This window comes from Elgaria multicarinata, chromosome 1 (genome assembly GCF_023053635.1).
Source record: "Elgaria multicarinata webbii isolate HBS135686 ecotype San Diego chromosome 1, rElgMul1.1.pri, whole genome shotgun sequence".
Classification (NCBI taxonomy): Eukaryota; Metazoa; Chordata; class Lepidosauria; order Squamata; family Anguidae; genus Elgaria; species Elgaria multicarinata.
In genome coordinates, this window is record NC_086171.1 from 72,017,273 (window position 1) to 72,045,093 (window position 27,821).

At 39.1% G+C, this 27,821-nt stretch overlaps 1 protein-coding gene across 4 annotated transcripts; it reads left to right on the forward strand.

Moving 5' to 3' along the window:
• Positions 1 to 1,179: 1,179 nt before the first annotated feature.
• UBP1 (upstream binding protein 1) lies at positions 1,180 to 27,745 on the forward strand. 4 transcript variants are annotated; one of them, XM_063130243.1, is made up of 16 exons: positions 1,180 to 1,900; positions 5,847 to 5,998; positions 7,930 to 8,006; positions 10,310 to 10,415; positions 10,788 to 10,894; positions 11,684 to 11,836; positions 11,938 to 12,048; positions 12,512 to 12,619; positions 16,194 to 16,297; positions 16,996 to 17,050; positions 17,184 to 17,277; positions 19,596 to 19,686; positions 20,375 to 20,487; positions 22,672 to 22,814; positions 24,491 to 24,542; positions 25,972 to 27,745. In XM_063130243.1, exons 1-16 carry the CDS (start codon positions 1,788 to 1,790, stop codon positions 26,007 to 26,009), a joined length of 1,617 nt encoding a protein of 538 aa, XP_062986313.1. In that variant the 5' UTR covers positions 1,180 to 1,787; the 3' UTR covers positions 26,010 to 27,745. The 4 variants fall into 4 exon arrangements, with proteins under 4 accessions (XP_062986313.1, XP_062986322.1, XP_062986339.1 ...); XM_063130252.1 differs by lacking the exon at positions 12,512 to 12,619; XM_063130260.1 differs by lacking the exon at positions 1,180 to 1,900 and having other exon boundaries at positions 5,852 to 5,927.
• The last annotated feature ends 76 nt before the right edge of the window (positions 27,746 to 27,821 follow it).

Consider the following 27,821-nt stretch of genomic DNA (forward strand, 5'->3'; position numbering starts at 1 on the left):
GCTCCTGTATCTTTAACAGTTGTATTGAAAAGGGAATTTCTGCAGGTGTCATTTGTATATATGGGGAACCTGGGGAAATTCCCTCTTCATCACCACAGTTAAAGCTACAGGTGCCCTGCCCGCTTTTAAATGTGGTCACTCTAGTATAGCTCCTGCACCTTTAACTGTTGTGATGAAGAGGGAATTTCACCAGGTTCTCCATATATACAAATGACACCTGCTGAAATTCCCTTTTCTATGCAACTGTTAAAGATACAGGAGCCCTGTCCTCCTTTTCATATGGTCGCCCTACAGGAGGGGCTGGGAGCTTGCCAGGCTGCGAGCACATCAGTGCCCATGGGCTTCATGTTGGGGACCCCAGGTTAGCTGACTATTTTATTATAGTTTATATTTAAAGATTAGTTTATAATGTAATTCACCTTCTCATTCCGAAACATTGATCAGAAAGGGGATCCACACACACCCGCGCCACTATCATTAGGGTTGGTTGGTTTGCAAGTGCATGAGAATTTGTTTAGTTCAACCGATGTTTCAATAAGAGCATAGGCAAACGTTTACAATCTAAATACTGTTACGTTTGTGGGGGAAAGAATATTAAAATCCATCTAAATTAATTGCCGATTCATTTAATATTAACGTTTGGCTTGTATTTCCTTTGAATTCAAAATACCAGACTGTACTGAGAACTAAAGACCTCTATCGTGCAGTGGCAAGGAATTTTCCAATAAATTCTGGCTGTTCTGAATCGTGAGCCAACGTGGCACTAGCTGGGGAGTTTAGGGATGATTTTAACCTCCGAGGCCTGCAGGGAATGAGTAAGAGCCGCAAATTTGTTTGTGCAGTGCGTTACATAAGAACGATCGGGGCTGTCTGTCCTTTAAGAACTCCCTGCACCTACGGGCGCGCCGTGCCTTTCTTAGACCGGCTGTCGCATTGCATTCTGGTTCTTGTAGTCAGCCCGGCCTCGAGTGAGAGTGCGCCGTGGGAAACCAAAGCCATAAAAAGATGGGGGCGGAGAAAGGGGCGGGAACGCTTCTCCATTGGCTTAAAAGAAACCTGCTCTTCTCCAGGCTTCTGAGTAGCCAGTCCGCGCTGCCTGTCAAGGTAGGTTCTGAGCAATCAACGCTCGCGCCGCCTCCACGGGCTGGGACGGAAAGGAAAGACCGCGGCAGGAGCGGGAGGAGGATGCGGCCGCCATGTTAGTGCAGGCTCCGCTGTTGCCCTCGCCGTCGCCGCGCACCAGGAAGGAGGCGGAGACGCCGGAACAGCTCCGACTGCTGGAGAAGCCGTTGGGGCTCGCGAAGCGCGGCGGCAGCTGTTGCGGCGGGCGGCTCCCCGCGCTGCTGCAGCAGAGGGCGGCGCCGATGCGGTTGGTCGACGGCGCCTCCGGGCTGGGCCTGAGAGGCGGCTGCTGAGGAGGCAGCGGGAGCCCAGTGTGGTGGCGGGGCGGCGGCGGCGGCTGGCCGTCGTGGGAAGCGCAGGATGTGGCTGAGGGCGGCTCCTGCCGTGTTGGTGTTGCTTCCGGCGAGCCCCGCTTTCTCCGAGGGAAAAGGGCTCCCCCGAGGCTGAGGCGCCCCCTTCCTCCTCCTCCGCCTCTCTCCCCTCCCCTCCCCTCCCGGGTGTCCGTTGAATCCTCCTCCTCCCTTCCCAGCCGGCCAGACTCGGTGGTCTCACCGCCGGAGCGGGGAGGAGGAGGAGAGGCAGCGACTCCTTCCCCCCCTTCCTCCCCTCCCTCCCCGCTGCTGCCGGTCTTCCTCATCCCTTCCCTCTGGGGCTGCTGCTGGAAGATGGCGTGGGTGCTGAAGATGGACGAAGTGATCGACTCCGGACTGGCGCACGACTTCGATGCCAGCCTCTCCGGCATCGGGCAAGAGCTGGGCGCCGGGGCCTATAGCATGAGGTGGGTGCCGAGGCCTCTCGGGAGGGAGAGACATGGGAGGGTGCTGCTGGTTCTGGCCATATGCTCGGTTTCGTCTGGCCATATCCTCGGGAAAAGGAGCTAGGCCACGTAGGGAGGGCGCTGGTGGTTCTTCGCCTATGCCAGATAGACTTTAATCTTAGCCTTGCATTGCTCATCTCTCCACGATCCTGCCCCAGTTAGGGTCGCCTGACCCCGCTTTCAAAGACGAGCGAAATGGCAGCAGATACATCTGCGGAACCAATGGTGTCTAGTGGTCAGAAGGGCAACTTCGGGTATGTCTACGCAGGTGCGCCTTAACGGGCGCATACTAAACTCCCAAGCCACATTGATCCCTTGCCTGTTTCTGTAAAAGACGGAAGGAATCGCAGCCCATGCTCAGATAACACAGTTTTAAGTAGTGGAAAGGGTGTGCTGTTGGTGGAAGAAGCCCCATACCTCACATTGTACCACCCTTTCTTAGAGGGTGCTGCCCACATTGCAGTTTTGCATTAAAGCCCAGACTCAGAAGTGCATAATGCTATTTGGTGGGTATAACCTTTGAGAGGATTGGTTTTGGATGCTCGGTTTTTCTTCTCTTTAGAATAAGGGAAAGAACTTCGTTCTCTAACTAAGGTCTCTTAAAAATAGCTTAGGCATTTTTTAAATATGTGTTTTGTCTTTTACACGCATAACATAATTACAATGGGTTGTGTTTCCTCATGTTTCTAGTGGATATTGAGCTGTTAAGATCTGCATGCATTGTGAATACATGAAGGAACTTAGAGTGTGTTTTTGTGTGAGCTTGTTCTGGGTATGTTGTGGACATAAAGAGTAAGTAACTCTAGCCACAGTGCCTTGATGCTCTGAAATAAGGCACATTTAAAATAGATGTCATGTAGTAATGTTTTTCTTTAGTTTTGTTTTTGGCTGTTGATGGGATGGGGGAGAGAGTGCAGGTGGTTGAGAAGAGTCAAAGTCCCTGCTTTGCTTTCTTAACTGGGCATGAGAGGTAGTCTACTGTGATTTCCTTATATTCTCAATTTGCCATTGACACATTTCAACCTCCCCACCACCACCATTGCCCTTCTTCAATTCAGGGTGGGCTGGAATCCTACTGCTTATGTTGAGCTGACTCAGCATGGTCAGGGATAAGTCCCTGCCTTGTCTCACCTTGGATTGGAGTGAAACACTTCCAAATTTAAAAATGCTCACTGCTGGTGAGCACATTAATGGTTCCTGGAACACATTGTTCAGCTCATGTATTTTCTTAAAACCATATTACATGCTACATATTTTAGACACTAGCCCGTGAAACACCACTTTCTAGGAATTTGACCGTTTCTGATGAGGCAGTCATAGAGCAGATTAAGTCATTCACACTTTCTAGTGAAAAAGTTCTATGTGAGTTTCATCCATGAGCATAATTTCAGCAATCATATTATGTGAATCTATATATTATTTTTGATTTATTAAAGTCAATTAAATGTTTTGGTATTCTTTTGTACAATTTCAAGGAGCAGAAAGGATATGTATGTTTAGAATGCAGTGTTGAGATGGAAGGAGGTTAAGCTAAATGAAGTTCAGAACTTTATAATTTTGAACTCTGAAAACTTGTCACATCAAGGAATGTTCAGATATCATGCAGAAGAGCTTGTGACTAAATCTGTCCCCATGTGTTGGTACTTCAGGGTAACCTGCTAGAACGTTCTTATAACCACAGATGGTGCATAGTGGGAAGGTGACATTTTAGGTAACTCAGCTTTGTTCCAAGTTAAGATTTTCTCAAGAGTAGGCAGTGCCTTCAGTTTCATTTGGATGTGTGGATCACAAGGTTAGCTTACACCCCGAAAGGCTGAAGCTTTCTCTATACTAGATCAATGGTGTGTTTACTTTTTGTTCATGTGAATCAAAGTAGCTTTGTGTAAACTCTCTTGAGGACACCGTGTTGTTCCCAGCTATTTGATATGGGCTAAGCTGTTTCAGTAAGACTTCAATACTGAATTCTTAATAACTTAAAAGGTATTTTATGAGGGTTGCACTTCTGCTGCCGTTTACACTTCCTTCTTGAAAGTTTTTAAATCTTATAAGTTTGATTCCAGTGTAGAGATGTGAAGATCTGCATGGAAAACAGGGTGGAGGATGAAAAATACGAGGGGGAAATCCCCTCCTGACGTTTTTCTGTTTTAAATGTCAATTGGAAATTTGGGAAACACTGAAATTCATATGAAATATTTTCTCTTAAAGTGCTTTTTAAGACAAGCTTCTACTAACTCAAAATATGCAATATGAAGATTTTCTTGTCTTCAACGTTAGAATGATAGGCTACAATACATAATTCCAAGATACTTCTCTGTATCTAGAGGGTGCTGTTACCTCCATGAGAGGAGCATACATGCTTCTGTTGCTTGTGAATTGCTGCCTGCATTAACTAAAAGAAAATGTGCTTTATATTTTAAACTTTTGTTTTTTCCTACTCAGAGGAGGTAAGATACATGTGGTTAAACAGCATAGGATAAAGCAGTTTCTCTCTCCGTTATCGGGTATATTAGCAGTTTTGCTTCTACAAAACTTGAGGCATTTATACTTTTGAGGCTGCAATCCTGTTCATGCTTACCTGGGAGTAAGCTCCAATAAACAAAGTGAGTCTCACTTCTGAGTAAACACGTATCAGGTTCTGTAAATTACATGAATATACCAAATAGTTCACTTTTATATACTAACTAAATTATAAATGATATTTTTAAGTTGTAAAAGCAGTGAAATAAATTTAGATTTGATAAAGTATTGCATAATATTTGTATTTCCCACCAACATTTCCATTGTCAGTCTGTCCCATTTCCTGACCAAAATTTCCTTATGGCTTCAAAATCTCCAGAAATTTTACATCTGGAGTTTAATGCAGCCTCTGAAGTTGGTGCATAATCTGTAGATTCTTCTTGTAGTGTTCTTTATATACTTGTTTTCAATTGAAGGCCTTTTGCTTATTTTGAAAACTGATGCCATGTGTTAATGAGCAGTGATGAACAGTAACTGGTTAGCCACAAACTAAAGATTTGCAAGGCTGATGAGAAAATCTCCAGAGATTTTAAGGCAGATGGCATCTCACCATGTGTCTGGTGCTCTTAAGCCTTTAGTTTAATGGAATCCTAATCACATTTTCTACAGTTTCTCTTTAGTATTAGCTTTATGTAACAAGGGCAATGTTTATGAGCAAAATCAGTAAGGTTCATTATATACTTTAAATTTAAGCAAGGATCTGAATTTGTATCTTTTTTGTTTCTCCAGAAACAAGAACTACCTCCAATCTGAATTACTAAAGACTGTAAAGCATCGAAAGTTAAATGCTAACATGTCAACTCTTGTTTCAAGTAGTTACATAACCTTGGCAACTACTTCATAATTGTCAGTTCACGTGATGATTTGCTTCCTCCCTTTTTTACTTCAGGGTTTGTTTAGCATTATGGAACGCTGCAGAATGAACTTAACATTGCTCATTCATGGTATTAGGCACAAGGCCTTCTCAGTGGTGGCATTCTCTCTCTGGGAAAATTCAGCACCCCTCCCTCTTCTTCAGTTTTTTAGACTGGCTCCGAAAACTTATTTACTTCACCAGAGTTTATAGGATTTATCTCCTTGCTGTGCATTTAACTTGTTTGATACTGTATATATTTCATTATTTTTGTTTTATTTTTTTGATTTGCCTTTGAAAAAATAATTCTAAAGGTGGGATAAAAATGGCTTTAGATAAATAATGTTGCTCAGTTTTCCATATAAATTTAGAAGTAGAAAGAAGGAAACTACTTCAAGGATGCTATTTTTCTTGGTAATGGGCTCTTGCTTCCTGCTGGTATAGCACTACATCTTGTCTGTGGGTAGCCTCCTTGTTGCTAATATGAACAAAATTATGGTTTCTAAGATCTAACATTGTGGCCTTTTCTTATTTCAGTGATGTTCTGGCACTTCCCATTTTCAAGCAAGAAGATTCTAGCCTTCCACCTGAAAATGACACAAAACATCCACCATTTCAGTACGTTATGTGTGCTGCAACATCTCCAGCAATCAAATTGCACGATGAAACTCTTACTTACTTAAATCAAGGTTAGCGTTTTTCTTGTGAACAGTCTTCTGTTACATGCGGTGGTTACATTTTAATAAACTTGGAATGTCAATAATTGTTACAACCACAAATCATCATCATTATTATTCAAAAATATTTGCCTTGAGAAGGGTCATTAAAAATAAGTGTGCTTGTGTTGTGTCCTGGTGTATAGAGAGAGAATAAGGAATTGCTTTGAATGTATAGCAGACTTGATAGTTATGAATATGGAATGCAAACATTTCATTTAATAGGAAACCTGGGCTTTTGTCTAGGTGCTGAAAGGGAGTTGACCAACAGTTGGTTAATTCTGACATCAGACAGAATGGTGTCATGCTAATGCTCTTTGTTTCTCGATAAGGAAAGAGACAGACTTAAAAGTTCCAACTCTACATAGATAAGTAACAGTTGTAGTCAAGGTTAATAGTATTGCTAGAAAAATATAGTTTAAAGGGACCATGGCTGCACAATAGTAAAAGAAAAAACGTATTTGACAATTACTCCAATTTAATTCAGAAAAAATAATTAAATGTATAGTACAGGGTATATGGAGATAGTAGCTAGGGTCTGTAATTATTCCAGTGTTAATTTATTGACTTTTTAGACCCCTAACATTATTTACACATTTTTCCCAGCTCAAAACGTAGTGCTGTAAACGTAAAAAATGAACACAAAAAGGTTATCACCTTATCATAAATGCTGTATTACTATATAGTGTTTTTTATGCTAAATGTTTTTTGGATATTTTTGGTAAGGGTTGAGGTCTTTTAGACTCTTTAGTTGTGCAGCATTTTACCTTATTTTAATTTGGTCTGTATTCTGTGAAATTCTCAATTAAAAAGAACAAAACATCACAATAGGGGTGGCTGTTGGAACAACACAGCAGTTGACCTCTTTACTGGAGGAAAATGAATGCAGTGACTGAGGTTAGGACAAAATGCTTAATTTTATTTTTTTGAACACTCATATGTGGTTAGCTATGATCCCAAATACTTAAGCACATTAAGAAAATGGAATTTTCCAACTTTGTCCATGGGGATCATGGTAATTTCTCTTTTAGGTACACTTATCTCCTGTTTATGTTGCTGTATCAGGATGAGAACTTGTGCATATCCTTAGACTTTTAAAATATTGCACAAAACTGCGCTGCTGATACTCGCTTTAATTGAGTATTTTAACAAATAAGTCCAGAGGCTGTGTTCACTGTTCTAAATGTAATGCTAAATGTAATGAAAGTATTTGAATTGTCACATGACTGTCGTAATTATTTCTTTTGCTTGAATGGGAAACAGCAGTAGGAAAGTGGTTTAGACGTTTATTTGAATGCTTTCAGCACGGTGACTTCTTTATTTTCTTGCAATTTCTTCTTATTTAAGTTTCCATTATTTTCTGTCTCCATCTTTTGCAGTGTGCAGTTGCAATGATTATGTCCAGCCTGCATTTTACATTGGCTACCTGTAACAGTGTAGGTTGAGTTTAAGAAAACAGTATTGGTATTTAGGGCTCTGTATGATATAGGCACTAGCTGCATTCTAGGCATGCTGCGAGGAGCTCAGATATGGTGGCAATGTTGTTGTGGGATCATGTGATGACATCTTACGTTAGCAGATGAAAACTCTGTTTATCATGCAGAGTCCTTAGGATAGTCTTGCTGCTTCCCAATTTCAGTCTATTCACCTTCCTTTCCTTTACAAAAGGGCTTAGAGAATTTTCTTTTCTCTTTGTACTAGAAGAGCTATTGGTGGCTTTCACATAGTGTTTTTCCTTTTCCCCTTCTGCTTTTCCCTTTTTTAAAAAAAGTTTAGAATTTGTTTATTCATGTATTACACCTTATTATATACATCTAAGTAAAACACTTGATTGGAATTTGGCAAAGGGGGCGGGAGAGTGGGGCCACAAAATGAATAAAATGATCTTTTTCCCCCTTTGAAAGGTCAGTCCTACGAAATCCGGCTGTTAGATAATCGAAAAATGGGAGATATGCCAGAGATCAGTGGGAAACTGGTGAAGGTATGTTGGCGGCTCAGTCTTGATTCCTGTCCCTTTGTGATTCTCATTTTAGTGACCATTGGGATTGCTTCCATCACTAACATTTTCCTGCTCTGGGTCTTAAAACGTAGCTAGGAGAGTTTGGAGAAAGCATCTCATATAATACTCATCTTTGTAATGACAGGAAGTTCTGCACAGGTCTGCCAAAATCCTGTACATGACTAGACCCCTTGGATATTACAAAGATATGGGGTGGTGGTCTGTTCCACTTTGAGTATTTCCTCCTGGAAACCATGAGGCCCAAGTAGTGAAAAGTAATGTCGGAAGCAGCTCATGACTTAGTGGAGCTGCTGCGCAATTTGAAGTTTGCTTGACAATATGTATCAATTTAACTGTGTTTAGTACTTACAGCATTTTCCCTATGTACTAAAAAAAAATACTTACATTATCTGAATAACACCACAATTACGGTGGTATTATCCCAGTATTTACAGAATTTGTGTGCGGGTGTATTTATCTGTGTCTAGCAGGGAGGAATAGAGCTGTGATCATCCAGTGCATTCATTGCAGAAGTTTGAGCTTGGTCCTTCAGCATAGCTTCTGCTCTTGACAGTTCTGTATTCACTTTAAACTATATGTATTTCATATGTATAGTCAAATATGTGAACAGTTGAATGTGAAGTCTTCAGGCAAAAGTAATCATGGCATTATTACCTTTTATTTTGTCACTCAGCTGAGGGATGGAAAATAATTCTGTGTAAGTAATTTGCAAAGCTCACTGTTCAAATGCTTTATGATACATTATATGTGAATAAATGGACTGGTAAAAACCCTTTTGTACCTGCCTACAATTAAGCTTGGTACTAAAGATGCTGATAAAGCTTGCTATAGTTGCAGTCAGATATGAGATTTGTTTTTGTTTTTTAATGCTTACCAATTTAGATTGGTTCAGAAATAATTTACCCCCAAACAGGAAACAGCTCACATTTTCTGAGCCAATCTGATACAATGAGCTTCGGCTATTGAGCGGTATAGAAATGCAATAAATAAAGTACATTTGATGGGAGGTCCGTCCATCACTATGCAGTGCTCAAATAGCATTCACTCTCTACTGGTTGTGCTGGACTGAAATTTCTATTGGAGATGGGGAGATTTATACAGAGATTGAATTATTAATTTCTGAGCATTTAAAGCTTCATCTAGTCATAGCAGCTGTGAATGTTCATCACTTTAGGAAAAACACCCTCGGCTGCCTGGCAAGTTAGTGAGGAAGCTCCTGGCTCTCATGACTCCCAGCCCTCCAATCTGATGATGTTACCTGAGACTTCTAAATCAGTGTTAGGGCTGTAGTTGACAAAATAATCTAGCGTTAATGTCATAGGGAACATGAGCTCATTTTAGTTGAACTATACAAGTATGTTTCCAGTCTAGCTGTTTATTTCCCTTGCTGGTGTCAGAAAAGAAGTTAAGGAGAACCTGTAGCAAATCTTTAAATGAATATTAATAATATTGGGATGCATAGAATGATGTAGTGATTTTCCAAAAGAATAATGTGGTCATTTTGCTGTGTAAATTGCCATTCAGACAAGGAACCTGTTGATGGTAATCCCATTTAAAGATCCTTGATAACTGATTTATTCAGCCTGCAACTGAAATATGGCATTTTCATTACAGCAAAACCTAGTGCTACTTTACTGGTATGATATTTCCACCACTTAGATTTTCAGAGTAACAAGCTGAATCCAGATTAAAGCTTTTAATTACAATATTTTCTTTTACCAAGTTCTGTTTTTTAAACTTGCAAAGACTCAGCTACTTTCACACAGTTAGTGACCCATTTTCTTATGGCTTCCCCCACTAGTTTTACCCTAACCCATAGCTTTATTCTCTCCAGGCCCATTTCTTTGTAGCCAAGCATACCTTCTGTTTTCTGGTGTAGTTTGATGCTGTTGGAGCTCAAAAGAATCCCAGAACTCTCCCCATGTATAAAGTGATGTTCTCTAGGCTCTTCTAAGCTGAGCCTCACTCTCACAAAAATATTACTTTCCCTGGTGATGTGCATAACCTAAAATTAAGGATAGTGTTACCCCGGACTTAAAACTTCGTATACTCTTGTAACTCCTCCTTAAGCAAGTATGCCTCACATTTGTTGAATCACATGATAGTAAGACAATTTTAGTGGGCACAGAGTTGGTAAATGTGTCTCACTTCCAGCTATATACCATAGCCATACTACTGTAACACAGTGATCACTTCTGCAACTTTTATGTGGGTTTTTTTTTACTCTTATTTTTATTTGTTTATTACTTTATTGTTTCTATTAGAGTATCATAAGAGTTGTGTTCCACGACAGACGATTGCAGTACACTGAGCATCAACAGCTAGAAGGTTGGAAGTGGAATCGCCCTGGAGATAGATTACTTGATTTAGGTAAGTGTATGAATTAGGATAACCTCTTCATTTGAAGAGATGAGTTAATAAGAGCATTGATACTATTATGGTGTATTCTATTGTTAAAACTTAAACATCTGCTTCTAGTAATATAGAACCCTCTGATTTTCACAGAGGCCATTGGGAATTCTCTAAATTCGTATAACAAAGTCATAATAAGTAGTAGACTGAGATCTGCACACAAAGTTTGTCTTAAGAAAAAACAAAGGCTTGAAAGCTTAAAATTACTGTATGTTCATTATTGCTGCCATAAAGATATGCTAAGTAAGCATTAGTTTTATAAAGCTCAAAATGTGTGAATTGGAGCTTTTTATTGCCTGGTTTCCCAAAACTTGTGTTTATTTTACATAGATATTCCTATGTCTGTTGGAGTAATTGATATAAAAACAAATCCAGGCCAGCTCAACGCAGTTGAATTTCTGTGGGATCCTGGGAAACGCACATCTGCCTTTATTCAGGTTTGAGAATTTGCTGTCTTGGGAAATTATAACAAATTATTTATTAACTTGGCTTTATTTAGTTTTAGATGGAGTTGAAACTCTATCCTATATTCTTCTTAATTGTAATATGTTTAGCCCATCATTGTATTAAGCTATTCACAGAATTCCAGGCAACTCAGAAATAAAACTATATTATAAGGTAATGGCCTGGTTTGTATGTAATGGCAGTCCATGATTTAAACAACCCGTGGGATATTGTGTATGAGTTGAACAGAACGGGAACAATGCCTCCCACACACGCACACGCACTTCACTTTTAATCAGCAGCCTATGATCCCCTGAGTTGTCATGCGCAACAACCTACGTGTGAATCCAGAGCATTAGATGGTTTAGGGGCTAAACAACCCAGCGGTTAACCCATAGTTTGTTGTTGGGTTAACTGCTGGACGGTTCAGGTCCTGAACAACTCTGCGCTCTGGATTTGCACATCGCATTCAGCAAACTACAAATGGGCCTATTGTAGGTTGTTGATTAAAAGTGGAAGTGGCTGGTATGCTACCGACAGTCCATGGGTTCTTTAACCTATGGGCTATTATTATGTGTGCACTGGCCCAGTGATTTGTCACATTTTGTAGCAGTAAATTCCACAAGTTAAAAGTGCTTTATGTACGAGTAGCAATGATATATACTTTAATTCAGTAGTAGTCTCTCAATCAAAAATCTCTGAAAGAAGTGTACGGATGTAGATTTTCCAATAAAACTGTGACGGAGACAAATGAACAACACATTGTGGTTTGTTTTTTTCAGGTACATTGTATCAGCACTGAATTTACACCTCGTAAACATGGCGGTGAAAAAGGAGTTCCTTTCAGGATTCAGGTTGATACTTTTAAACAGGCAGAAAATGGAGAATACACTGATCATCTGCATTCAGCCAGCTGCCAAATCAAAGTTTTTAAGGTAAGAGATGTAAATAAAAAACTGTGGGGAGGGGTATAGAAGAGAAGCTACTTTGGTGGTAACATTTTCAACATGCTTTCCATGTATAATTTTATTTTTAGCCCAAAGGGGCAGACAGAAAACAGAAAACAGACAGAGAAAAGATGGAGAAACGAACTGCCCATGAAAAAGAAAAGTATCAGCCTTCATATGACACTACAATTCTCACTGAGGTAATAATACGGAAATGTTTTCATTTGTAGAGAACAATGGTGTAAAGTATACATGACATACTTTAATGTAACTACTAATGAGTATGGGTCTCGCTGGGAGGGGTGTAAATATAACTAAAAGTAAGCTTTATATTTCACAAATGTAATTCATAAAAAACTAAAAACCTGGTAGAAATAGATACCTTATTTAGTATTACTCAAGGAAATCTCATGTACATGTCTAAAAACCATTCAGTAGTGTTAGGATTTGTTTTCTCCTTATCCCGATTGGGCCCACAGTTGTATTTTAGAGGTTATTACATTCATGGGCAGAGCCTCACTGGGCTTTTGCATTTCTTTTTATTTAAACACCAGTGAGTTTTCTGTAGCTTTCTAAAGATTGCAGAAGTTTTTAAAAGGCTTTAAATTTTTTCCTCACTGTATAATGAAAAGAAATTGATCCACATCTTTGGTGTTTGTCCAGATGAGGCTTGAGCCTATAATTGAAGATGCAGTTGAACATGAGCAGAAAAAGTCCAGCAAGCGGACTTTGCCAGCAGACTACGGTGATTCTCTGGCAAAGCGAGGCAGTGTAAGGGACTTCTGCTTACTTTTCATTGTGCAAGTTATCTTGTGCAGTGTTAGATATAGGACCAATTTCTATCATCGGAAGATAAAAAAAACAAAGACTTTGTCTGCCTTGGCTTAATCTTGTTAACTTTTGCTTACCCACAAATTACTTCATGTTTGTATCTTAGAGAGAAATGCTTCCTAAATCTAACACATGAGTAAAATGTTAGCAGGCCTTGTGACTATTATTAAAATAAAGAGCTTCAATTTACATATGAAATGGCTGTATTGAGTAGCTGTGTTCTGGAAAGCTGTTTTCTCATATGTAATTAATGGAATAAGAAGTCGCAATGTTGAGTTGAGATGTATTTTTCTTTATTTCCACTTGCATGTTTTTCCTGGCCCTGTGTTTTGTCAAACTATTTGCAGCAAGAATACTTTGCTTTTCTGATTACTGCCTTTCCATTTCTTCTCTTTATATTATTTTCTAAAAGAGTACAACTTTAAATACTATGTTAAGTATTTTAATGCACTTCATCTGATCATGTATTTGCTTAAGAGGCAAATACGTATATGATACACTTGTTAAAATCCAAGATGACAGCTGAACAATGCTATAGATGCTTTCATTAGTCCCCTACTTAATGGTTCTTGTACATGTCATAAAATAGGCCTCAGTTCATTAGCATGGAAGCTGGCGCCTCTAAGGTTTAGTTCAAGCATACTCATCTGCCTGGGCTGCTGAAAAGTCCACTTGAAGAGTAATGTTTAAGCTTAGCATGCCAGCGCTGTCTGTCTGTGAGGTAGCTTACGTTGGGAAGCTGCTGCTGGCCTATAGGGTGCCAGTTAACAATTTCTGCTATATATTGTCTTGTGGTCAAAAAACAAATCCAATCTTCTTTTTTAGTCTTTATATTACTCTCCTGCTATTCCTCCAAGGAGTATGAGGCAGTGTAACATAGCTCTCTCCTTCCATAGTATCTTCGCAACAATCCTGTGAGGTAGATTGTAAGAAATAGTGACTGACCCACGGTCACCCAGTGAGTTTCATGGCTGGGGGTTTGAATTTGGGACTCCCTGGTCCTGCTTGAACCACTGCACTTCATTTTCCCTAAATGGTTTCTCTGCCACAAGTGGTTTATATGCTTCTAGATCTTGGCAAGATTGAATAGAATTAGTTTTGGCTGTAAGTCAGGCGCCTGACCATAATACCTAGCAGTTCTTTCCTCTGCAGAATTGGCAGGCTCTTACACATTTTATGTATTTATTTATTTATTTATTACATTTCTATACCGCCCAATAGCCGGAGCTCTCTTTATATTATTTTCTAAGAGAGTACAACTTTAAATACTATGTTAAGTATTTTAATGCACTTCATGCTTAAGAGGCAAATACGTATATGATACACGTGTTAAAATCCAAGATGACAGCTGAATAGATGCTCCTGGGGCAGTTGTGGCTTCAGGAAGGACTGTACAGTGGCTTCTGTTTGCCTTCCTTGCTCTTTGTCTCTTGGAATTCAGCAACCTGATTGATGAGCAGCTCAAAGAACAGTACTTTTGGCAGGCAGATTCCTTTGCATCCCCCTACCTGCATAGGGGAATGTGGCCAGGTCTTACTTAGTGTAAAGAAATAATGGTTCCGTCCAGATTCTAGCTTTTATTAACCCTGTCTTAGTCTTCCCAGTGTGTGCCAATATCCCAGCATTCCAACTCCAGCATATAATGCTCCTTAGGGCTCTGGCAATGTCATAGCAATGGCTGACACAACCACTAAGTAAATTTTGGGTCAGTGAAATTTCTCACATATTGAATCTCCGAGAGAGCCAGTGATGAAAGAGGCAATATTCCCCTTCTCTTAGGCTGACTGTTCTTGAAGTCCTGCTATGCTGTAAGGCTGGTCAAAATTTCACATGATATTAACATATCCTCCTTTTCTCAGCTTTTACCATTGATGGTTTTCTAGGTGGAGGTTGTTGTAGCCAAATGTGTATTTAATTGTCATGAAATAGCAGGAATTAGAAATTTGCCTTGTTAAGATAGGTAGGAGCTCTACTGAAGGGGCAGTTCTAGCTTGCACTGTTAGGAGCACTGTTAGTGATCGTGTGTACAAACAATTGATTCCTTTGGTTAAAAATTGAATTATCTGAGGGGAAAGTAATACAAAATATAGAGAACATTGGCAAGGAAATCAGTGCTACTGGAAAGTAGTGGCAACTTAGAAAACTTTGCATAGAGTCCAATGTGTTCAAGTGTAACTTCAGTAGGCTTAAAAGCTACTGATTATATCTTGAAGTTATTTCATAAGCTACCTTAAATGTGCAGCTTAAAAAGACATGGTTTAATGATGCAATGCTCAGAAAATGTGTAGGAAGAAAAAGCTTTAACTGTAAAAAACAAAACAACACACACACACCCTGCAAGAACAGCTAGCAAGCAGTGCCTTTGGTTGCAGTGCCTGTTGCAGTTAACGGTTCTATAACAAGAAACTATATTGTAGCAGCAAACGACATGGAAATGGGTTCTCCCTGTGTGGTGCTGCTGTTTTCCCTCTCATCCCTGACCAGCGGTGAAGTAGAATTGGAATCCACTTTGCTACATCTGGTTGTGAGATGAGGGTCAGAAGCCCATAAAGTCTCACATTTTTGCTTGTAAGACCTCAAAAACTGTCTTGATGTGTAGGAATGAGTGCTTTTTTTAAAAAAAAAACTCATACTGTAACCCTATTCATTTAACGTATGACGAGGACCCACCAGTTTTCCGGGCAGTATCTTTCTACATTACAAACTTAAAATAGTTTAATAGTTTCTCTTAACTTTAGATTCAGACTTAGTCATGCTTAGAGTAGACCCAATGAAAGTTATGAGTAACTTAGGGTGCAATCCCATACATGTTTAGACAGGGAAAAAGTCCTACACTTAGCATCCCTCCAACCACCCATGCTGGAGATCCATGGTTCCTTACAAACATCCATTTCCCGGTTCTCTTGTGTCAGTAACACCTGTTATATACTCATAGTTTCTGGGTATTTTCCTACAAGGTCTACTTGCCTTTAAAATAGTAATTTATTGTAAGCAGTAAATCTTCCATTACCTTTACATTACGTTTTTCTGTAAAAGATACATAACTGAAAAAGTTTGGGGGGGTTTCAAAGAGTGAATTGGAAATCACGTTGCTTTATGATAGAACTGAAAGAATCCCAGTTAATTGAACACATGTTTTTAGATTATTGGTTGTAGATTTCTTATCAAATATACTGAGCTTTCTCAGTACTACATTTTCTGTAGTTACTCACCGAAGGCAGTCATTTTATGGGGCATTTTAGAGGTTTGACTACTTTCTGGACAAATGAAATCTGTTCGGTTGTTACTAAGTTGATATCTTAAGGCAGCAAATCACTGTCTTCAACTAACACAAATACAGAAACTTTCAATTAAGTGACTCTTGAATTGCATGCATGCTTAGCAAATATATGATGATGGGATAAAATAAGTGAAGGTTGAAACTTCAATGTTTTTAAAATAAGAGTTACATTCTTGCAATGCAGTGCTTAACTTTAATGATAAAACTGCTGTTTAATGTTTCTAATTACTCTAGTGTTCCCCATGGCCTGATACACCTACAGCATTTGTGAACAGTAGCCCTACTCCAACTCCAGCTTTTACCTCTACTCCACATAGTACTTACAGTGTCCCAGACAGGTAAGTTTCTCTTCTGGGTTAACATGTAATCTTATATTGAGATTAGTGTTAAATGCTGTTGTAAAAATTCTGCTACCAGTGATGCATTGGGAGAACTAAGTTTGCTGTGGAACTTTAAGTGGTGGTTTCTTTGTGTGTTTAATTATTCTTCTTGGTATTAAATTATGATGATTTCTGCACAGCTTGACAAAAATAGGGTAGTCAAGTTAACCTGCGGGGGTGGGGTGTCCTGGCTTACTAATGTTTTGGGGAGACATGGAGAACCGTAGGAACCTGTGGGGTTTCGCACTAGGTTATGAACATTCAAATCAAATCAGCCATCAGTGCAGGTAATCTAGCTTTGCCTTACAACAATATTCAGCCTTACAACAATATTCAGTCATAGTACAGGCTTGTGTTTTCTGCTCAGAAGTATTTTAAAGTTGGTCTTCAAACTGCTGCTCAATCTGTCTTAAGGGATAAGGAGAGTACTAATAGGGAAATGTATTTTAAAATAGCACTTAAGCTTTGGAGGCCATTTCCATGATGGCAACTCTATCACCAAAGTACAAAACTTCTTTCTAAAACTTCAAAAAATTCAAGTGATGTTTACTGTGGGAAAACTTATAGGAAGTAGTTGAAAAATGCCCCACTGGATTAAATTTTGCATTTTGTAAAATCAACTTGTAATCTTCTTTTCCACATCCTTTCCTGTTTAGTAATTCGTCATCTCCAAATCACCAAGGAGATGGAATTCCCCAAGTGTCTGGAGAGGTGAGTGCCAGTTTCTCCTACTCTCAAGAAATCCTCATGCTATATTCATTTGAAGTGTCTTGAAAAAATGTATGTATTAACCTCATTATACAAAATCTAGAGATGGTGGTGTCTTTTTTTTTTTCTCCTACAGCAACTTCATCCGTCAGCCACAATCCAGGAAACCCAACAATGGTTGCTTAAACATAGGTTTTCCTCTTATACAAGGCTATTTTCAAATTTCTCAGGTACCTAAAACAAACAATTCTAAACCTTGATTTTGTATTTTAGAAGTAGATAATCTTTTGGAATGTCTGATTTAAAGGTTTAAGTGTATCTGAGATATATAGATTTAGCAGGCTATTTTGCAACTTAATCTTTTTACCTGCAATCTATGTTATGAATTCTTTTTAGTGTCATTGATACTGTTTTACAACATCCCTTAATGGGTATAATTATAAGAATGTAAGAATCACTCTTCTGGGTCAGGCCAAGGGTCCATCTAATTCAGTAGCCTGTCAGATGCTTCTAGGAAACCTACAAACAAGCTGTGAATGGAATAGCCCTTTCTTGTTTGCATTCTAGTAATGGGTATTTAAAGGAGAACTGTGTCTGAAACATAGGTAAAAGTTGTGGAGAATAGCTGTCTTCCATGAAATTATCTAATCTCCTTTTAAAGATATCTGTGTCACTTATCAACTCTGGCAGTGAATTGCATAAATTGTGTGAAATACTTCTGTCTGTCCTAAATATATTGTAGTCTTGTTTCATTGCATAACCCTGAGTTCTAGTGTTGTACTAGAGGGAGAAAAATGTCTCTCTAGTTTCCCTACACGATGAATAATTTTTCATCACAGATTTATAATAAAACATTACAACACTGGAAGTCTTATTTTCAGTGCCTTTCCTAATAATCCATTATATGGGTTTTTCTTTTTTGCTGCCACTGCAAACTGTTTATATTGAGCTATTGACCATAATACTGAGATCTTCCCTAGGTTCTCACTATCTGTTCAGTCCCCATCAGTTTTGTAGTGGTTAAGTTTTTTTCTTCTTCAGTGTGCCATTTTGTTGTCCGCTCTGCTCAGAAAGATCCTTTTGAAGCTCTTTGAACTCTGCTTGAGTTTTCACCCTCATGAATAATCTCATGTCATGTACAAACTTGGTGATGCCACTGCTTATACCTGACTCCATAATGTATGAACAAGTTAATAGTAACTGTCTGAATATAGTACAATCCATTTAGCTGTAACATTAGAATTTGGTGTTCTATTGCAGTAAAAGATCTTTCATTCTCTACTTTACCAGTGGATTCTTGAATATATGCTTCCATATGCTATTAGTAGGTCTTCTGCCACCCTTTCATAACTAGCCATTCATCAAGCATGTCCTAAACACATGGATATGTTGAAAATAGCCAAAACTTCTCCTATGATATGAGTTATAGCAACGTCATTGTTGCTACCCCAGTCATTATCCTGTAGAGATATAACCATATCCTTGGCACAGTTTCCTTTAATTCTGGAGAGGAAACAAGAAAAGGCAGCTTCAGTCTGTACCCTAGAGCACAGCTGATATCCCAAGTGGGAGCAGCATGACAAGAGGTAAACAGCACAGATTATATCGTAAATAAAGACCAAAGTAAAGAAGTTGGAGTAGAAGTGATAAGGCCAAAAGGAAAACTAAACTACTTAATCACTCTCTTCTCCCCCTACCTTTTTAAACTTTTAAAAAGAATATTTGAAAATAAATTACTTCGAGTCCTTAAGTATAGTTAAGATAAAACCAATTTTGGACATTTACTGGGCAGACTAGCCATAAGGAATCTTGATATTTGTTGACAAAACACCGTAATTCACATCGTTGTGAATACGATACACCATTTGACTTTAGCCTGAGGGAATCCTACGTATACCTTAGTGTGCGGGAATACTAGTACAGAGTGTGGATGTAGTGGAATTACTGATATCAGTTGTGGAAGTGCTAGCAGCGGATCTTGAGTCCTGACTAAATGAAGGTCCTGCTGCTTGGCATGTAACACCTAAGCTAGAAAAAAAAAGCTTTTCCGCTAACTCCCTGAAGCCAGTAGAGCCTGTCCATATAGAAGTAGGTGGTTGTGCATGTTCCTCATCTCAGCTAAAACCTTTGGGGATGGGGGCACTGCAGTGCAATCCATTGGAAAGCATTCTAGGCAACAGTGGCATCACCAGCTCTTATGATAGGTAGAAAGCTAGGCAGGAACATAACATGCCTTTTGTTTTTATTTTTTCTGTGTCTTATTGAAGTGTGGGTAAAACATCTTGTAAGTATGCTCTAAATTGTGATACAAAATGAAATCTGTTTATACATCATCAATATTTAAAACGTCAGGAAGGTTGCGTGTGTAGCCAAAGGAGCTTAGTTGTGCTGAATATTCCTTAAAGCCAAACCATTATGTTATGAAGAGTTCCTAGTAATTTCTGCAGAAATGTTGCCGAAAGTGTAATCTATCTGTCCATGACAGCATTGTTGTCCAACAGCTCAAGTTGGCATTCTAATCTAGATGCTGTTCTGTATATTTTTGTAGGTGCTGATTTATTGAAGCTGACAAGAGAAGATCTGGTACAAATCTGTGGTCCAGCTGATGGCATTCGGCTTTACAATGCACTTAAATCAAGGTAAACAGTATCCCGGTGTCGACCCTGTTTGTATCAGTTGTATAAGAAAGTCTGTCTTAGATTAGAGGGATTTGGGAGATATTAATTTAGATTTTCGATCGGCATATGCCTGTGTGAGCTCATGCAGGAGTTGGAAGTACTGTGCTCAAAAGAAGAATGTTTTGTTGTACACCTTCAGGGCAGGCCACAGATATGATGCAGGCACTGATGAGCTCAAAGGTAGACTGTAAGACTGGTAGCAATGCAGTTGGGCAGTACTGATTTCTTGAAGACGGATGGGTTTGTTGCCAAGAGACAAATCTTCTCATTTAGGTGAGCTATAACCAACCTAAAGTTCTTGAGGTCATGGCTACTAAATATTAACAATTGCAGATTTCTAACTATGAATTAAGCTGGCATAATAGATTATGTTAACTTGCTGTTACTTCTGCTACTCCAGTAGTTGTATTACAAAATTGCACCCTACACCAGTGTCTTAATTGCTTTAATTTTAAATTTGAAGATTAATTCACCAGCATCAGACGATCTCAGTGGTTCTGAGATTAGTCATTAGACTAAACAATCTTTGATAGTTTGCATCAAATTTTAAGTAGTTTGTAAAGAATAGTGTTCAAGTAACAAAATAAAATGGACATCCATCCACAATATTCTATGCAGGAGTTATCTATTTTTTGTCTTTACATTCCAGGTCTGTTAGGCCACGTCTAACAATCTATGTATGCCAGGAGCAGTCAAGAAGTGTGCAACTGGAACGGCAGCAAGACTCAGGCAGTGGAGAGAGCAGGAACGGTGCAATATTTGGTAGGTGCCTTGTCAGTAGCTGCTTTTAGTATTAAATCTTTATTGCTTTACTTTGGAGGAATGTAATTTATGCACTTAAAGCCACCTTGGAGCCTTGCAATAAGCCAGAGGGCTGCAGGTTCCTCAGATATTTATATGAAACAAATATAATTTGAACGTGCAAGTGAGAGTATAAAGGGCAGGTGAAGAAAAATCAGAACTATTTGAACATTTATTTGAAGAAGCACAGATAGGTTTATCTAAAGACTGTTTATCTGACCTAATATATGGGGATGTACTGGAGTGCATACATAACTTGCAAGCTCTTATGTAGAGCAAAAATGTAGAGCCCAACATTGACATCATAAGAACAAATTGTGCTAAACTGTGTAGTTGCCTTCTTTATCAAAATAAGTGGGTTAGTAAACCAGAGCGATGCTATTGACATACGCTAGAGTTAAGGGCAGCTTTTGATCAGGTCCTACAAAGCAACCATCTAAAGAAAAGTTTAAAGAGGGTTTACTGGCCACAGGTTTTTGCACCAATATATCAATCTGTATTAAGCTGGAAAGAAGTTTGGTGGGATTCCATAGGGAGTCCCTGATCTGATGCTGTTCAAAAGAGCTAATAAAGGATCCCTATTTTAAAAGAATACTTCTCAGATTTTCAGATAACAAAACTGGGAGAAATTGCAATACCTCAATGGAAAATCTAAAAATATAAAATGATATTGTGGTACTTAAGATGTCAACTAGCAGAAATAATTTGAAGCTTACTAAAGACAAATTGAAGGCACGAATATAAAACGCAAGACAGATTTGAGAATATTAGTCTGAATATGAATATCCGATGTGAAACAGAGCCTGCTGTTTTTGGTTGCTTTAGCACACTATGCCCAAACCTCAGAAGAATCTCTTCTCTAGTAATGCCATGTATTGAGAACTCTGTCCACCACACAATTTGGTCATACAATTTTTGAAGGATGCTGGGAAATCAAAGATGATGAACAGCCTTGAAGGCAAAACATATGAAGATAGGCAGTGGGAGCTAGTTATGTTCAGCCTAGGAAAAATGGTTGCTAAAGAAGCACTTAACTGGGCATCCACAGATCCACTTGCTAGATATAAGAATACTCGGCAACACAGCTTCCCTCCCCAGAACTCTTACATTGTGGCTTGGTGAAAGTAAGAAGTAGCAGGAGCGTCCTGCAGTTTTCTATCTTCTCTAAACTGCAGCTCAAATGCAGTCAGACTTTGCCTCTTTTTCGAGCCCTCTGCTGCTGTGCACTATCATCTTTTGGTCATGTCAGCATTGACTACACATGCAAGAAACAAGGCTGCGCACATTCAGGACGAGGGGCTGCTATGTTCAAAGGCCAAGGACCCATGCTGATCCTCTTCTAGCCTTGATGCACACCATGGCAGTACTACAGAATCTTTCAGTGGCTGTCTAGGTTAGGGATCTGAAACCCCAAGCCTGGGTCCCCCTTCCCCCTCCCCCACTGATGTTTTCCTGGCTTTTGTTCAGTTTTTTCCGACTTCTAAAAGGTTGATAGGCCTCTCCTAAGGTTTAGCTATTGGCAGTAAGAACTTTTTGGTACAGTATGCTGGCAGGTTTTGTATTTTGGCCTTACTCCTTTTGCCTTCAGCCCCCCACCACTGGAATGCCCCCCCCCTCCCCGCCGAGCTGCTCTGAAATCAAATTGAGCCCTCGAACTGAAAGAAATTTCCCACCCCTCATCTAGGTGCCTTGTATCTGAAATTTAGCAAGTAGTACTGCTGACTGCTCAGAACTGGATTTTATTTGGAGCATTGTTAAGAAGGAATACATTGTACCTTGGCTCATTTCCAATTTGAGGATGCTATGGGGGTGATTAGGATTTTGGCCCCTGTTTTAGGCAATTGGCATTAAGTTTGAGGTTCTGCTCAATCTAGTTGGGAGACTAGGATTCCTGCCCTTGAGTTAGAGTGGAGGGAACATAGCAAATAGGTCTCCAGGTTGCATGTTGCAAACAGTGGCAGTCACGGTTCTAAAATGCAAAAGAGTTTGTTTCTGATGGTCCACGTGCCTTTTTTTCTTTTTTGGCTAAATGTCAATACAAGTTTTGAGATTAAGATTCCAACAACTTTAACAAAAGAAAGAAACCAGGGAAATCTGTATTTTGAAGGAACATTGCTAGAATACTTAAAGACTTCTTCATTTTAGTTTATCATGCAATCTACTTGGAAGAAATGGCTGCCTCAGAAGTCACTCGCAAGCTTGCTTTGGTGTTCAATATTCCTTTGCATCAAATTAACCAGGTTTACAGACAAGGACCTACTGGCATCCATATCCTTGTCAGTGATCAGGTAAATTTAATTTTGTTTCCATCCATGCATTCCCATTTTTTTGAGTTAGTTCTAATTAAAAATTCAGATGTTAAGAAAAGGGAGGCTCAGATTTGTACAACCTTCTTTTAAGGGAGGGGGGGGAATTCAGCTGGGGTGGGAGGCTGGCATCACAAAGCTCTCTCTAGATCTCCCACCGATGCTTTGTGACAGGCCTGCTTTGCCCACATCACAGCCTCTGCAATCGGGGAAGGCCCCAACAAGCGGGAAGTGGCCGCAGCTGAAGCGCCGGTTTGCACCCACCGTATCCTAAAGAAGTGTAATTAGGCATAGACATCAGGAACAAGGAAGGTTAAGCTGCTTTAGTGTGACAAGAGTTTGTTTTTCCTGCAATATTTAATAATTTCTTGCCTTTCTTTTCCAATGGAAAGGTAGCATGAAACAATTAAAATTACAACAAAACACATACAAAACTGTCAGCTGAACTTCCTTGTTGGTCACAGCAGGTATCATTAGAAATAATACATGGAATATTTACATGAAATTTCTAAGAATACTTCTGAGTACCTTTAAAACCTGTATATTGTACTTGTTTGGGTCTGTGTTTAAGGAAAACAAGTTCATATGTACTTTTTGAAAGTGAAATGTGAATTACACCTTTCAATACGTCCAAGACCAAAGTGGCCAGTGAGCCCAATCTTTTGACCTGAGGGTCCAAGGCTGTTACTAGTCTCATGGACGTGCTTCTAGTAGTCACCAGTGCCCCAGTCCCTGCTAGTGTTAATATTCCACACATGTAAAATATAGAGTGTGGTCTTTATGTATAAATAAATAAGAGACACCCATGTTTAGTAGAAATTGTGATATAGATCTGGTTTACACATGATGACAACCCAGAGTACGGGTTGAGTATGAGCCCTTGACAGCTAAAAGACACACTATCATGTTGGAAGGGCAAATTCTCACCTCCCATAATGCAATGGATTGAGGACTTAACAACACTATCAACATTTGAACAGGTGTTATATAGGCGTGACTTGCGAGTGGATAAATACATTAGTATGCTTTTCTTGAAACCTTGCATAACTCTCCCCCCCTTTTTTTAATGAATGGTATACCTGATGGGAAAAAATATCATATTCATTTATATATATATATATATATATATATATATATATATATATATATATTGGTGTTGTTGGTTTTCTTTTTCATGATTTACTTTGTTTTGTTAATATTCACAATAAAAAGAGAGAGAAAAGAGTATGGATTGTTGTTTAATCGTGGGTTATTGTTACATGCAACCCCAACACTATGGCTTAACTATGGGTTCTAAACCATGAATAACTAAGGTAGAAAACCCATGGTTTGTTAGTGGATTGTAAACTCTGGGTTGTTCATGGATAACAACACATAGTTAAACCATAATGCAGTTTTCACACTGAATGGCAACCCATGATTCAATGACCACCCATACTGTAGGTTGTCATTATGTGCGAACCAGATCACTGTAATCAGGGAACACTGCACTTTTGACTAAAGCAAGAGAAAGTTGGTAAAGGAAAGACTCAGACAATCAAGTTGCTGCTTGTAGGACAGTCCAGCTGTCCTTGTGACAATTTTGTTTAATGAGTGAATCTGTGGCACATTGCTATGCGTATTGTTTTCAAGAAATGGTATTTAATTTTTCTTCCCAGATGGTTCAAAACTTTGAAGATGAGAGCTGCTTCTTAGTTACCACAATAAAAGGTATGCTAATGAACCCACAGCGTTGCGTTGTGATCTAAGATGTTTGAGGTTTTTCTAAGGGAGGATTTTTCAGGTTTTTAACCATATCACATAGCCTGACCTTTTTGTTATTACATACAACAGTGATATAAAATTAAACCATAGTTCTGGTTTGCGCAATTATCGCAGGCTAAGCAAGCCACTGTGGCTTGTTTAAGCCATGGCACATGCTGGGTGCAATTTGCATAATCACCCACCTGGCTATGGCTTGTCGTGCTGTCCAAACATGGGCAACATGACTTGTTGGAGAGAGAAACAACCCTCAAATAACTGAACAATTGGGCATGGATTATTTGAGGGGTGTTTCCCCCTCAAACAAGCCATGCCACCCAGGTTTGGCCAACACAAGATGGCAAGGTGGGTGATCATACAAATCGTGTGGTAAACAAACCACAGTGGCTTGTTTAGCTTACAATGATTGGGTGAACCTCCCCTACCCGAGTGTCACTGCAAGGAGTTTAGAAGCTTTTGTCTCCATCTTTAATTAACCATGGTTTATCATTTTCCTCAAACCCAACACATTAATCTTGGTTAATCTTAACTTTGGGGACAGGCCAGTTTAAAGTTATGGTTTATGGAGCTGGTTTATCCTAACCATAGTTAAGATTAACCACAGTTTAGCAGTTGGATGATACAGTAAATTGTAGTTAATCTGAAATGGAAGCAAAAGCTTGAGTTTCTTCATGGCTTCACCAGACTGTGGTGGGGAACCCATCAGCCGCCCCATTTGCTCCATCCCATTCTGCCACCTCTATTAGGTTTTTTAAAAACTGTTGGGAATATTTGCACATATTTTTGGACTGGGAAATATACACGAATTTAATGCCCGGGAAGTAAATGGAAGGAAAATTTGCATACCTGCATTAACTGCTCCATTGTTGCAGTTGCACCGATTTCCCCTCCAATTGCTCACTTTTGAAGCTCCAAATTTATTTATATTAAAAAAAAAACCAACAGTGAATGAAAAGTTGGGATCAGCGTGGGGAGACAAGATGCATTCTACCATGAAGGACATTGGGATACCAGCTGGAGGACCAAAGGGAAAGGAGGGGAAGAACAAACCACTGTAAGCTCAATAAGGTGGCACTATTTGCAAGGTGGCTTAGCCTGACATGCAAACATGGCTAATGTGTGTAAAGTGAAATGAGAAAGTTGCATTTTGGAAGCCACAAAGGAAGTAGTCTCACGGTCTTGTGAACCATTCGATTTTGCAATGCAATTTTATAACCCTATAGAAGCTGTTTTTATGAAATACTTTTAAACAGCTTGCTATACTCGTATGCATATTGTAAGCACTGTAAGATGGGAATTTTATTTTTTGAAATTGATATTTTTTACTGGCTGATATCCTTTTTGAATTGTTTATTCCTTCCCCCCTCCCCTTCTACAGCTGAAAATGGCGAAGGCTTTCATATAATTTTGAAGTGATGTTGCCATACATATGATGGACTGATATTCCAGTATAGAATGAAGTCATGCTCAAGAATGACCAATGACATCAAGTCTCTTCAGGGATCTGACTTCACCGTATAGAATGTTTCATATTGAAAACACAAGATGACCTTTCTAGTGAGCTGTTTAGTAGATGAACTTATCACTGCCATAGCCAAATGTCCTCATAAGAGGTATCAGTGCCGCAACAGCTTATGTACAGGCATGGAAAAAACAGTAAACAAAGGTGTTTGCCCTTTTTTGAAAAAATATGGCAAGCTATGGCCAGTAGATGCAGTTTCTAGAAGCAGTACTGCTTTCTTATTACACTGTATCCAGTTTGAATGTAAACTTACTCTGGGCATTTACCTTTCTGTGCCAGTTTGTCTTTTACTTGCTTGTACCTTTATGCTGATTTTATTTTTTGATGTTAGCAGAGCACATAGTAATTTGTGTGGAGATAACTAGTAAAGATGATAGCAATCAGGTTTGGGTCTTGAGAGTAAAGCTGTCAAAACAGCATCCTCTGTATAAATTGTGTATAAGCGTGAATGTAAGAAGTGTAAATGTCAGAGTTCGACTTCTTATTGAGTCCTAGCCACATGAAAATTAAGCATGCAGCAGAACACCTTACCATTAGTACCTATTTGGGAGGATTCGAATAAATCCTGTGAGGTACAATTTTTTGCTTTGCAACAGCTTCATTGGCGAAAATCTGCCTATGCATCATGTCTTTCTAGTTTTTTTTTAATGAAGCACTGCTGCAGTTCAGTGTTTTGTTTTTCGAACCACATTATTAAATACTGACTTGGGACTTCCTCATGGAGAAAAAATGAGTGTCACTGTCACCAAGGGATAATGTTAGAACATTAAGCAAGAAGTCATGAATCAAAACTGTAAAACCTTGTTTTCTCTTTAGGTGTGTAGACCATGTTCCCCTTGTTCACTTCCAGGTGTGAACTGACACTTTCTTTTTCCTCTGACTGTTGTGGAAAGACCATAGTTACAGTGCCTCTTCCATACAACCAAATACTTGACTAGCAGTTGCACATCTTAATGAACTGCAAAAATGTCCTTAAATGCTACCTGAAGATCAGAGACAACTGTCCAGGAATAGATAGATGTATTTGTCTGTTCTGGATTATGTTTTAATGTAGGTATTTGAGGGAGATTAAAACACAGAAAGCAGGTTGTTCCATAACCGTGGTGTATGGGTTTGCTCTTTTTTTCTTTTCTTTTTTGAATAGCTGAAATCTTGAATGATGTAGTGAACATTTGAGAGGGGAAAAGCAGCATGTCTAATACTGTTTTTAATTTCATTCCCACTTTTAATTTTCGTTGGGCTAAGTGCTTAGTTAGTCTAATTATTCTAAGAAAATCATTAAATTACAGGCATTTGGATGAGTGCTTGCTTCCCCCCAGTCCCCATGATCTAGACTATTCTGCACTGATGGGGAGGGAGGAGAGTATAGTTTGTGAGCATAAACTGTTTTGAGTTGCTCTTGCCTATAAATTATTTTTTGGTTGTATTTGGGGTGTCTTCATTTGACTTGATGTGTCATCTCAGCACCGTTTTTCAAATTTGTGGATAATCTTTGAAAAATGTCACTCAATTTTAAAAGCTGTACAGTAGTTTGGTTCACTTGGATTTAATTAATGGCACCAGCAAATTTGCTTTTTGTTTTTAAATAAGATGTATACATTTCAATTTCAGTAAAAACATTTTCCAATAATTTTGTACGTATTTTTCTTTTAAATTTGCTTTGATAAGATGTAATTATAATATTGGAGGTGCAGGTGGTACTGAGC

What these genes read in the sequence shown, in the direction of transcription:
- UBP1 (XM_063130243.1), top strand. Translation starts at nt 1,788, where the DNA reads ATGGCGTGGGTGCTGAAGATGGACGAAGTGATCGACTCCGGACTGGCG. An exon ending in TCTTACTTACTTAAATCAAG is followed by an intron (nt 5,999 to 7,929) that starts GTTAGCGTTTTT and finishes CCCCTTTGAAAG; the next exon opens with GTCAGTCCTACGAAATCCGG. An exon ending in CTTAGTTACCACAATAAAAG is followed by an intron (nt 24,543 to 25,971) that starts GTATGCTAATGA and finishes CCCCTTCTACAG; the next exon opens with CTGAAAATGGCGAAGGCTTT.